The sequence below is a fragment of the Apodemus sylvaticus genome, chromosome 18 (assembly GCF_947179515.1).
Source record: "Apodemus sylvaticus chromosome 18, mApoSyl1.1, whole genome shotgun sequence".
Lineage (NCBI taxonomy): Eukaryota > Metazoa > Chordata > Mammalia > Rodentia > Muridae > Apodemus > Apodemus sylvaticus.
The window spans coordinates 9,680,997-9,694,459 of NC_067489.1; the positions used below are offsets into that span (position 1 = coordinate 9,680,997).

Here is a 13,463-nt window from a genome sequence, read left to right on the forward strand (position 1 = left end):
AGTAACAGCATTCTCTGATCTTCCTACTTCAGCTCCTGGCTCCAGATTCCGGTCTTCCTGGCGGCCTCCCTACTTCCCCTAATCCCCTTCGCAGGTGGACCTCAGCTTGTGAGCAAACGCACCCTTTTTTCTCCTAGTTGGTTCTGATCAGTGTTTTATCACAGCAACAAGAAACCTAACCAGGGCAGATGCCATCTAAGGAAAGACCGACTGAAGCACTTATTCATTGCTGAGGTCGTATTTACTTTATGAATACGTGATAAGGATGTGGACAAACATGTACTCCTTAACTATTTTTTTAATAAGATCAGTTCCTGAATTCCTTCCTGAAAAAGCTGATACTCTGACGTAAGTTCCAAATTTTCTAGGTTAATATTTATCTAAATACTTTAATTCTCTGTGTGTGAAGTTCAAACTAGACAAAACTCCAGCACATGGGCGGGCACACACTCTCACCCACAATCAAGAAGCTGTTTGTAATCAGCAGTTGCTGGGGGCATGGAAATCAGTTTTCTTCAACAGGGAGCACTGGGCAAACCAGTCCCACCCCAGGGCAGACTGTGCTCAGGGAGACTCGGACGACTCAAGAGTCTCCATGGTTTTTGGTCCTTGTTTCATTTTGTTTTGGAGTTTTCTCTCTTGTTTTGTTGTTTTCAGAGAAAGAATATGGAGATGGGTAGGTGGGGAGAGGGAGAGTTGGGAGAAAACGATGGAAATGCAGAGAGCACTGTAATTTTATATGACGTGTATGTATGTATCTGTTAGTATGTGTGTGTGCATGCGTTTGAGGGTAGTGCAGAAGCCAGATGCTGATATTAGATGTCTTTCCTCAGTTGCTCTTCATCTACTTATATGTATTTTGAGACCGTTTCTTATTGAACCTAAAAAGTTCATTAAAATTGCTAGACCGGAAGAAACCTAACGGTGGAAAGGAAAGGAAAGGAAAGGAAAACTTCAAATCTCTGAAGAGAGTGGGAAATGCACTAATAATACAATTACTATGCTTCCCAAAGCAGTTTAGAGAATCAGTGCAGTCCTAATCAAAATACCTACAGCATTCTTCACAGAAAAAAAAAAAAGGATTCATATGGAACCAGACAATGACAGGACAGCGAACGCTGGGGGAGTGGCACTAGCTGGCCATCTGTCACAGAGCTCCTGCACTGAAGGCTCAGGGAAGGTCATGGGCTGGGAGGGTCAGGAGAGAGAAACTGGAAGGAGGAAGTTATGAAATCATAGTTTAACTAAAATGTATTAAAAATAAAGAAAAACAAAACACGTGAAATGACGTTTAAAATTTTAAAGAAGCGTAAAGCTATAGATTCTTTAAGTACAGTAAAATATTCCACAAAAAAGAAAATCAGACGAGGTTAAAACGAGGACCACTAGGCCTTGGCAGGCCGGGCAGGGTGGGGGCAGGGTGGGTCCCAGTGTGGCCGAGCCTGACAGGAATGACAGCTCTGAAGAGCACTGTCCTGGTCAGGGCCACCAGCGCTGTGATGGAACGAACACCATGGCCAGAGAGCAAGTCGGGAAGGGCTTCTGTATTTAAACGAAATATATATGTATTAAAAGAAGATCTGGGCTGGAGAGATGGCTCAGCAGTTGAGAGCACTGACTGCTCTTCCACGATGTACTCGTATAAATATAAAGGTTTATTTATCTTACATATGTGAGTACACTATTCTGTCGCTGTCTTCAGACACACCAGAAGAGGGCATCAGATCCCATTACAGATGGCGGTGAACCACCATGTGGTTGCTGGGAATTGAACTCAGGACCTCTGGAAGAGCAGTCAGTGCTCTTAACTGCTGAGTCATCTCTCCAGCCCCTACAGCTGGGTCTTATGGAGGCATTATCTCAATTGAGGTTTCCCTCTTTCAGATGACTCTAGCTTGTGTCAGGTTGACATAAAACTGGTCAGAACAAATATATTCCTGAGTTCAAGAACAAAGCAGCACACACCAGGTTATCTTTTTTGTCTCCAAAGACATTCATCAGGGGAGCCGGTCAGCACAGGGCTTGGTCCACACAGGACTTAAACGGAGGCATAAATATTCCCAGGAAAGGGAACTGGCAAAACATGGAATAAACAAACAAAACTCCAGACTTGAAACAGGCAAGGTCCCGGCCAGAGTGAGTCCATCCTGACTCATGTCCAGCTGCCGTGTTGAACATCTTGCTCATGCATTGGAGGCACTACGCCCATGCCCAGGAGGTGATGTTTACTCTCAGAGCATACAGACTTCGCCTGCTCAGGAGCCTTCTCTCATCTCTGGAGGACAACCTCAGGATTCTCCCATCATGCCTATGTTTCTTGGAGTATACGACTGGCTCTTCTGCTGCCTTTAGTGGATAGTCAGTTGTTAGGTTCAGAACAGGCTTTCTCTTCCTGGTATCAGCCACTAGAGTGCCGGGCTGCATTTCCCACCTCTTGCTGGGAGGGAACAGAGCCAACCGAGTTCTCAGAGATGATGACTAAACATCGAAGCCTTTCACTACTTGGTACTTATTTCTGACTCTCAGGTTCCATCTTTTAATTTTAGTGGGGTGGCCTGACATGAATTACTGAAGGAAAAAACAACTCTAAAATGTGTGACCGTGTACCACCTCCTCACATAGTGCTTAGAAATTACTTCTCTAGAGAGAAACTGTCTATATTTGTTTCCTAAGTTTGGCATTTGGTGCCGTTTAGTCTGGAGCCCCTCACCGACTGGGAGACGTGGTTTGACGGTTCTTCTGGAGACAGTATTTGGCTGTATTCGGTATTCGGTATTCAGATGTGGCATGCAGCCCACATCACATCCTGCATATTTTCTTCTGTGGTGTTAAATATTACAGTGTCAAGCAAAACTCATGTCTTGCCCACATGAGCATATTTTAAAAGAATAATAATTAAAAGAATTTAGATTCATTTTTAGAACTATGGTTTCGGACTGAGTCGTATGCACCATGAACTCTTGGCGAAGGAAGATCATTCACAGCCTTGAGGATGCGTCACGCTGAACGCGTCAGGACGGTTTCCGCCGCACACCCACTGGGAACCTCTTGCTTTCACTGCTCTTCCGGCCTGAGCCCCAACCATCCCTCTTCTTTTCCCTAATTTCTTCTTGCTTATACTGCATGGACTAAAAGTTGACCCCACTATCATTTGCATTTCTACAGTGTATGGTCTGTATTACTGAGACAATCTTTTTTTTTTTTTTTCCTTACCAACTGCTATTTCTCTACCAGGAAGGATTCCTGTCAAGGGTGTTTTTGCACATCCAACATCTGCAATGGGTGGCTCTCAAACAATTTGGATTTTAGATGAGGCAGAACTAAGGAAGAGGCAGCAGAATTCCTTGACTTCCGAAAGCCAAATACGGCACCTACTTGTTGGTCCTTATAAACACGAGCTGATGCCTTCTAGAGCCCAGCGTAGCACAATTGGGTTCATTCCGATTGACTGACTAGGCGTCAGAACTTCTCTCGGCTCCTTTTTACTCAGACTTTCTAAGGATCAGAGCTGAGTGTGAACTGAAATTGCAACACCACTTATCCTTTGTTCTAACTAGGAGTCCTCCAGCTATCCATTAGTTACTCTGTATCACAGAAGCTAGTGGCCTCCACAACCCCAGGAACCCCAGGAATCCAAGGAACACTGATGTCCTTGGCTGAATAGTTCAGTGGATTAAGCCTGGCATTCACGGAGCCAAGTGCTCCGTTTGTGTGGAAACTTTTGAAGCAGAACTCTTGTAAAAATAATTATTTTATCACTCAAACTGCATGAACTTCCGAGTTGAAAATCAACTTAAGCTCACTTCAGTCAGGAGTTTCAGTCCCAGGAGCCTTGCGCCAGAGGAGCGCGAGGGAGCCCCCTGGTGGAGGTGGACTGTAAGGCCCTCTGCACAGTCATCTGGGCAAACTCAGGGGCAGCTGCTAGGACAGGCACAGGTTTTTAATCAGAGTAAGGACTGGCTGGGCACGGGAAGACAATGGAGTTGATAGTCCAAGCTCACAGGCTGGCATATTGCTTTCCTCTTGCACTGCACTTCAGAGTCTTGAGCAATCCTCAGACTTGGGCCCTGCTTCTACACTGTGTCCATGTTGATGGCGTACCCTTTCCTGGTGTCTGGAAGTATTTTCCTTTCCTATTTCATGGACAACTTATAGGAATAATGCATGGGGCTGGCAAGAGGACTCAGTGGGTGAAGGTGCTTGCCATCAATCCTGACCACCTAACTTTGAGCCCCGGGAACCCACATTGAGGGAGAGAACCAACGGTGCAAAGTTGTCACTTCTCCATGTGCTCCGCAGTGTGGGGTGGAAGGGGACTGGGAATGGCGGGAGTCTTTTAAAACCTCCAAGCCCATCGCTGGTGACACAACTCCTCTAACAAGGCCACACCCCCTAAACCTTCCTAAACAGTTCTAGCACCTGAGGACCAAGTACTGAAACACAAGAGCCAATGGGGGTCATTGTCATCCCACCCACCACATGCCTTACTGGGGCAGTCTCTATCTGTAGCCTCACAGCCACCTCGCCTCATTAGAGGGAGAAGCCAGGCCCCGACAGAGGTGAATGTTCTGCCTCACGTCCACATATAGTAATGAACCGTTCTCCTACCCGGGCATACGTGACATACAGGAATGTGTCTCCTGGCCCAGCCCGGGCCTTGCTGTCCCTGGGGAAAGCCCTACTTTCCTATCAGTCTATCAGGATGCCACGTTACCCGTTGCACGGCCACACGGTACGGTGCCCACACGGTACAGTACCCAGGGTCCTGGCTCAGGCTCTCCTCAGTAAAGACAAAATGTTGAATGTCCCTTCCCCCCACAGCATTTAGCTGTGACCCTCCTGGCTGGCAACCCCCACTCTTCCCCAGGCGTTATCTCTGGCCTATTCAGGCTGCGACATTCCTGGCCTACAGCCTCCACCCTTCAACGGCCACTTTCACCTTAACTACCAGGGCCGCCTCAGGGCAGTTTCACCTGGAGACCAGCAGAAAACTGAGTGACTGGAAGCAGGCAACCCACCGAGAAGATCCAAGGAATTCTCGGCCATTTGGGGGGCAGGGTGGTTTTTCCAAAGACTATAAATATTGGCTAAATAATAGTAAAGTCAGTCTCTATCGGCAACTGTCGTCTTGACTCATTTCTCTTTCACCCCCTTCCCGTTAACCCCAGAATTCTCTTCCAGGTAATCCAGTTCGCATGTGGCCGCCGGCGGCTACAGTTGAACATGGTCAAAGCATCATGGATACAATTTGAAACCTGTCTGCCTCACAATGAAGCCTTGAGTGTGTCAAAACACACTTAGAGGATGGGCAGCTGATCTCAGAGATAACTCCCCAGAGACGTGCACTCACACTTGCAATCCTGAACTGAGGGGGGCACAGGCAAGGGCCCGGCAGGCTGCTTGTAGGACTAACTGTACACTTCAGTTCACAGAGCGCTGCCGTGAGAGCTCCCACAGGCCCTGGGCCCCTCAGGAGTGCAGAGCCAGCCACGCCCACATAGGCACACCATCCTGCTCCACACGCTTAGAGTTCATCTGGAGAAGAACTTGGGTTAGGAAGAACGAGGGTGAAGAGGGCCATGGACAAGATGTAGAACTAACTTGCATGAAGATGTTTTCTAAGCATGCTGAAGAAAATTAAAAGATAATCCAAGAGAAAGTACTGGGTTAAAATGAGTAAATTTATTTTTTAGAAGAATTCACCTATTTTCAGTTCCATATGAAGAGCCTAAATGAGGCACTGCACGGTTGGTTTACACGTTTACTGTGAGAAGCATCACACTTGTTCTTTAAGGAACATCTGGGCCATCGGTGCCATTCTCTCGGACAGGGCACCTTTTCTCACTGGGGTGTAAATCATGCCGTACACAGACGCTTTTGGCTTTATTCCCTTTTTAGCTTATTTTTCATTGAGTCTTTTGTCATGAAGACACTTTGAGTATCTTTATACTCAAATCTGTATGTCATAGTTTTAGGCTTTAGGAGAAAGTTTCCCTAATGGACATAAAAATGTAAAAGATGTTATCCAAACAATTGGCTAAAACTTACAAGGTTAAAAAATGCTTAGGCCAACTTTAGGAACGTGAACTGGGGAAGCTGTCTAATAGATCCTGCTAAATATCTTAAGGTAGCTCGGCTGGTGGGCACCCTGGCCACTTGGCCTAATGGCTTCAGTTTGAGCCCTGAAACCCATGTGGTAGAAGGAGAGAACCAATTCCTGCAAGCTGCCTTCTGACTCTGACACATATGCCGTGGCAAATATGCCCCTACACAGGTGATTGTGAGTGTTCACATGTGCTAGTGCATGCTTGCTTGCACACACACACACACACACACACACCCCTAGTGTAAAAATAGAATAAAAGACTCTGTAAATATGCTTTAACCTGTGTCCAGGCTGATTTTTTTATCAACTTGACATAAGCAAGAACCATCTGGAAGGAAGGAACCTCAATTGAGGAAATGCTCCCATAAGATCCAGCTGAAAGGCATTTACATTAATGCCTTGCATTCTTAATTAGTGATTGATGGGGGAGGGCCCATTGTGGGCGGGGCCATCCCTGGGCTGGTGGTCCTTGGTTTTATAATATATAAGGCTGAGCAAGTCACGAAGAACAAGCCAGTATGCAGCGCCCCTCCATGGCCTCCGTATCAGCTCCTGCCTCCAGGTTCCTGCCCTGGTTGAGTTCCAGTCCTGACTTCCTTTGGTGTTGAACAGCAATGTTGAAGTGTAAGCTGAATAAACCCTTTCCTCCTCAAGTTGCTTTGGTCATATTATTTCATCACAGCAATAGTGACCCTGAAACAACCTGGAACTTCTAATTCCTAAGTCTTTATCTTTAGAAGCTGTCCAGATAGGTACAATGCAATGAGATGCACATGAATATGTAATGGTGTTCATGTACAAAGACACTAGCATAGTACTACATAAACTTTTGGAAGTTCTGGAAAGGGAAGTTTCTCTTGAAATAGATTTTATTATTCTTGGAAAATGATAACTATATACATAGGAAAGTAAAAAAAAAAACTCCATGATATATTAAAAGCACAGTTTATATGAAACCTATGCGTATGTATACATGTTAATCATATATATTTATATATATTTAATATTTACTATGACATCTGCCTACTGCCCTGAGGATGATATTTTACTTCCTGTACATCTTCTATATTTGATTTTCCTTTGTTTAGCACTGTTTATAGCCATGATTTTTTTTTTTAATTTAGGAAAAAGCACTAATTATGGCAGCATATAGAAAAGGCACTCCTGCTGGGCGGTAGTGGTGCACGCCTGTAATCCCAGCACTCTGGGAGGCAGAGGCAGGCGGATTTCAGAGTTCGAGGCCAGCCTGGTCTACAGAGTGAGTTCCAGGACAGCCAGGGCTATAGAGAGAAACCCTGTCTTGCAAAAACAAATCCAACCTCCCCACCCCCAAAAAAAGAAAAGAAAAGAAAAAAGAAAAGAAAAGAAAAGAAAAGGCACTCCTTCTAAAGACTTGCTTGTTTAGTTACAGCTGAGGTTTCTGCATAGATGCTGATGATGGTGCAGGACCTTGGCTGGTTCCACCATCAGGCAGGGCTTGTGCCCTTCTCATCAGAGCTGCCAGAAGCCACAGCTCGATGGTCAGGAAGCCCACTCGAACCACGTGAGCTTGCCATCCTCACACATGACTGTCAGCTTACTTTGTTCCCAGTGACACAGCCTTGGTAACGAGATGAGAGCCCGTGAAAACAGAAGAGGGAATAGCTAATCAGAGTCTTCACTTAGCTGGGGAAATGGAAGATGAAAGGGAAGAAGCGCTAACGGCAGGTGTGTCGGCAACCAGCTGGATACACTCACTCCTGACATCGCCCAGTGGTATTTTCAATAATGTGCGCCTAAGGCATCAGGCTCCTTGGACACCCGGGGGTTTCACTGTGGAGCTGGGACTGAAATTAGGGAGCATAGTTACAATGCTGTTTCTAAGGAGACAAGGCAAGGCGTCAAGGCTTGTTGCTGTCTGTTGCAGAGCTGCATCCGTGGTTCAGTTACTTAAGCAATTAGTGGATACAGGGCATGAGAAACAAACTGAGCCATCCGTATTCAACAGTGCAAGGTGGGTTCCTCAAAACGCTGTGACCCAAGGTTAACATTTTCTAACTGGGAGGAGTAACAGGGTTCAACGAGGACTTAAATCACTGACAGAGAACACAAGAAATCTACAAAAGAGACACAAAGAGGAATTTTCATTTTGAAGCAAAATACATTTTACCAGACTGGCATATAACCGTACTTTGGCTCCCAGTGACAGTGAAATATAAAACAGCATTCTATCTTGTCAGGCACCGCAGGATTCGCTTTGAATTTGAACCTGCTCACCCGGATCCTCCAATATCTTTGTGTGTATCCATATTCTAACACATGCTAATACTGGGTGAGGAGCAGATACTGAGATAGAAGTCACTGTGTCCGGATGATTGCTGCATTGAGCGTCAATAGCTCAAGGCTGACACTGTGTGTGTGTGTGTGTGTGTGTGTGTGTTTTGGGGGTTGGGAGGACAGAGACATGTAACTAGCAGTACCAAGTCAGGAGATCAATTCTTCACAATTAGATCCAACTTCTTCAGGTCAGAAGACCAACTGCCACAATTAGATACACTGTCTCCAGGTCAGGAGACCAACCCTCTACAAGTAGATACAATGTCCGCAGATGAAATATAAAGGTCTTAACCATCAGAGTCTGTCACATAATTCATGGAATGTTAGATGTTCTGGCTCTAGATAATTTATAAGGCTTTCAACAGGTCCTACCCTAACTGTTGAAAGTCTCAAGTCTTCTGGCTGTTACTATGTCAGACCCTAAGAGAGTTTATCCAGGGACTTAGAAAGATACCAGCAAGAAGACTTTCTCAGGAAGGGCAGAGGTGGCTCTGGCCAGTCCCTTCCCCTGGGGAATCTCAGCCTCCAGAACAGTATCTACTGCCTGCCCACCCATGCAATCTGGTTGCTGCTGAGAAATCCTGGTACCGCCCAGCCCCTCCCCGGCACCTCATGCGGGTGAAGCATTGTTTGATCCAATGGCTCACACTTCAAAAGGACCTTCGAAGCACTCCTGCGTTCCTTCCCCTAGAGTGATCATGCCCACACCGCACATCTGGATGTGATGTGCCGTCACTGGATTCTCCAGGAAGCACGCGGTAGTATGGCTTTAGGACCAGACCGAGTCAAAATCTTTAAAGCCCTTGAAAGTTTAGTCCAAAATGATTCCCTCCCTGCTTGTCTCTCCCCACCCATTAGTAAGGTGTCTTCTTGGTGCCACTGTGTTATGGCGTCCCAGTGACCCTGCTTCTATGTGGGGGTCCACTGGTGTTTCAGGAGTGGCTGTGTGCCCACACCCTGTGCTCTGCCCCTTTCCATGCAGGGGGCAGGCTGCAGACTCCTGCGCATGTCAGCTCTTAGTGCTTTTCTAGACAGCTCAACTACAGTGCTGGCTGGCGTAGCAATAGCCCCAGTCGGGATGAGTGTCTAGATGGCGAGAAGCCCTACCTACCACCTTCATAACACCAGCGCCTAAGCTCAGTCCCCACAGACTTCAAGAGGCAGTGAATAGTTTATTCTGACCCAATACATGCGACATGAAATCAGTAGGGGACTTCTGCAGGGAGGAAGGGAACCAACAAGTCAGGGGCAGAGGGGCGGGGGAGAAGGACAAACAAGAACGGAGTGTGTATGAAATTGTTATAATGAAGTGCATTGCTTTAAATGTTAGCTTAAAACTAAAATTAAAATTGTAACGTGGGGGGACACAGAGGAGTTTCATGGGGTGACTAGCTGAAGAGCCCTGAATACCCTGTACTTCCAAAAAGGGTATGGTGTAGCTCAGAAAACTCAATGCTTTAAATAAACTAAGAAGAATGAGAGGGACGGAGAGCTAGCTATCTGAAAACGAAAGTCTGGGAAAACTGTCCCCTGGGCGAACACAATGAAAGGCTGAACATAAGATCACATGAATGAACCCTTTCTGATGAAACACATTAAGCTCACAATTGACATAAGCCATCCAGGGAAGGCTACGGCAAGTGTGCACTATGATAAAGCAAGGCTGTGCAAAACTGTTGCTATGAACTTATAATGAGCTTATAGGATGAAACACTGCTTTAAACTTACTATCAATATCCTTTTGTAACTCCCCTTTTGTGTAACATTTTATCTATGAGGCAATTTTATAAAGAATTGTCTAAGAAGGTATAAAATGGCTGAGAGAAGAAATAAAGTGTGGCTTTTGGTGCTCTGATCCATCTACCGTGTGTGTGTGTGTGTGTGTGTGTGTGTATACATGCACATATATAGTGTATGTATAATATGTCTATGTGTATACATGCCTGTTTATGTGCATATATATATTTATAAAGAATTGTCTAAGAAGGTATAAAAAGGTTGAGAGAAAAAACAAAGTATGGCTTTTGGCACACACACACACACACACACACACACACACACACACACATGCATGTGCACTTGTGAAATTGATGAAACAGGTGGTTCGGCCCAGCCAGTGTGTGTGTGTGTGTGTGTGTGTATGTGTATGTGTGTGTTTGTGTGATGTATGCCCGCCTGACTTTCTTTTTCTTTCTCTGGGAAATTGCCAGGTCAGAAGCTTTTGGCCCTAGAACAGTAAGAGAGAGTTACAAGGTCAGAGGTCATCAGCTTCTGGCCTTCTTCCCATGCTGTGTCCCACCTCAGGACCCGCTGTCAGGGTTGGCCCCGGCATACAATGACATATATTCACCAAAATAATCAGTCTTCATAAGCACACATTTAAGTTTCCTAAATAAATTACCCATCTTATAATATTTCAAAGACTTTCGACAGAGTTTGAAATAATGACTATATGATTCCTAAGTCATTCCAACTCCTAAGTGGTTCTGGTTTTTTTAATTAGGAAACCAGAAAGATGAATGTGTTAGAAAAAACACAATTTCTTGATAGTCAAATTAACTAAGATTTAGGATATAGACTTTCTTAATTTATACTTGATAGGTATCATCCTAGGATGAGGGAATCTTTGAAGATTATAAGTTCCTCTTTAAAAAGTTTTCAAATTGAATTTTCAAAGGGAAAATCAACCATTTCAATATTAAGATAAAAACATAACATTTGGAAACACTAACACTTCTCAATAATGAACTGCATTAAATATCATACTCTCTTTCGAGAAGACATTCAACAATAGACACAATTATAATAGGTTAATCTTTTCTCAAGAGAGATAAAAATATATTAATTCCTCGATTTTATAGTTTTTAGAAAGTTAGAGAAGCTTAGAAAATCATGGCGCAAGTTCTACTAAGGCAAGAGCAGTGCCAATAGCGCGGGAGCACTCTAGTCCAGACCATGCGTCGATGAATTAGCTCATAACTGTATCCTAGCCATAAGGTCCCGTCTAAGTTCTCCTCTGTTACTCTGAGTTTGTAATCATTTTTAATGGCTGTGAAATATCTAACAGCTCAGTATGTGGGTATACAATACCATGCTTACCCATATCCATCAAATTATCAGTTTAGAAACTAATTTACAAGACCGAAAAATGATACAAGACAGAAAATCATGATGGAAAGAGGCTCCATTTCCCTCCTGCCCAGACTCTTTTACCTTCTGCGTCACCGCCGCTGGATGCATTTTCGGAATCCGCACAGCTGGTCGGTTCTGGCGAACAAGGGATGTACCCCGGAGGAGGCAAACTCACAGTGTAGAGCCGACGTTCAGGCTGGATCTTAATGTCACCATCTGCAGGGAAAAGGGGCACATCAAGCACGAGTGAATATTACATAATACAAGCAGACAGTTATTTGTCCTGATTATATTAGCGTGGTTTCTCCAATAAAATTCAGTGAAGACAAGAAATCAAGTAACTCAATAGAACCAAATCACTGTCATAAACACTGAATTAAAAAAGCCAAGTATTTTGTTATGAAAGCAAGTTGGCCATATGATCGGTCATGACACAAGTGCATCATCTATATTTACAGATTCACAATAAGTTAGTCAAAATGTAAACTTGTGAGCTTTTGAAAGGTGATATAAAATACAACTAATTCATGAATATGAAACAGAAAATATAAACTGTGTATAGCATACCCTTTGTTATTATAACATGAATCTTCCAATATTTTTTGCACCTAGTTCCTCCTTAATTCTGTCTTCATGTCTGTAATGTGTACAGAGAAGGTGGACACCGTCTCCTCACACTTAGAATAGATGCTCACAAATCCACAGAAAGCACCATTTATAGACACAGATATGGACATGTGTGCACTCAGGCACTCTTAAGTCACAAGAACATGCAGATACCCAGACAGAGACAAAGTGCATATACAGACATATCCATATAATATCCTTCTAACATCATGCAACACACAATTCACGTGTATTATAGGAGCATTTAAAATTAAGTATAATATAAAATAATGCATTATATGAGAATTTAAAATTAAGTATAATATGAAATAATGCAACACAGTACATAGGATTTAGGCAGCATATTCTTTTACTAGTACAGAATATTCTATCTATGGACAAACTGTTATTTATCTTTTATCCTAAATCCTGCACGGGGTGGTGGCTCTGAACGGTCACTGTGTGAATGGTGGCTGTGGCCATCAGCAATGGTCATTTTCTTCACTTCTGTGCTCAAGCACCTGACAGGTGTCTCAGGCAAGAAGTCTTTATTTTGGCTCACAGTTGGGAGGCACAGCCCATAATGGCTGGAGAGGTGCAAGAGGAGCTCCCGGCTGTGGAAGTGGGGAAGCTAGGCCTGCTTGTACACATTTCCATGGAGGGAAAATAGGAACAGAACAGAAAGAGCAGCCGGGTTCCACGTCAAGGCCTGTGGCCCAGAGATCTACGTATGCTCTCTATCTAGCCCAGCATCTTAAAGCTTCTACAGGGATCCAGAACATCAGACAAGAATCAAGTGTGCAAACACATGGACCCGTATTTTACATCCAAATCATAATTCCACCCTAGCTGTGGATTCTTAGGCACGCTTGGCCATTCTGTTTCTTCTGATACCTTCTTGGAAATGGAACTGCAAAGCCCGAACCTCTTGCTGTCTTTTTTTTTTTAATATATAAACCGGATGAGGATCTTTTCTCCCACACTCCTCAATATTTCCCACCAACCCTCTTCAGTTTTTAAGTTTCATTTACATTAAAGTGTCTCAAGTACCTGGCAAGCACGAATGGATATTTCCATTAGCCTTCCACAGAGGATTTTATTTTAAATCCACAACTAACATCTTACTTTAAGCCAATGGCGATCAGGACTGAAGAAAATAACACAGTGAAGACACGCTTTTATGATAGTTAAACACAAAAAGCCATGAAGCCTTTCCTGGTTCCTCTGCCATCAATACATCTCCATCTCTAGAGGCTAAGTATTCAGGATGTTGCCAGAATTCTGCTTCTTCTGTTAATTTGAT

General features: G+C 44.2%; 1 protein-coding gene across 5 annotated transcripts in view; it reads right to left on the reverse strand.

Annotated features, from left to right (window-relative positions):
• Erich1 (glutamate rich 1) overlaps positions 1–13,463 on the reverse strand; it is a 65,521-nt gene that overhangs the window by 24,300 nt on the left and 27,758 nt on the right. For all 5 annotated transcript variants that reach the window (XM_052162173.1, XM_052162176.1, XM_052162172.1 and 2 more), the window contains one exon: positions 11,636–11,770. In XM_052162173.1, the coding sequence (XP_052018133.1) occupies positions 11,636–11,770 (135 nt within the window). The remainder of the gene's footprint in view (positions 1–11,635; positions 11,771–13,463) is intronic.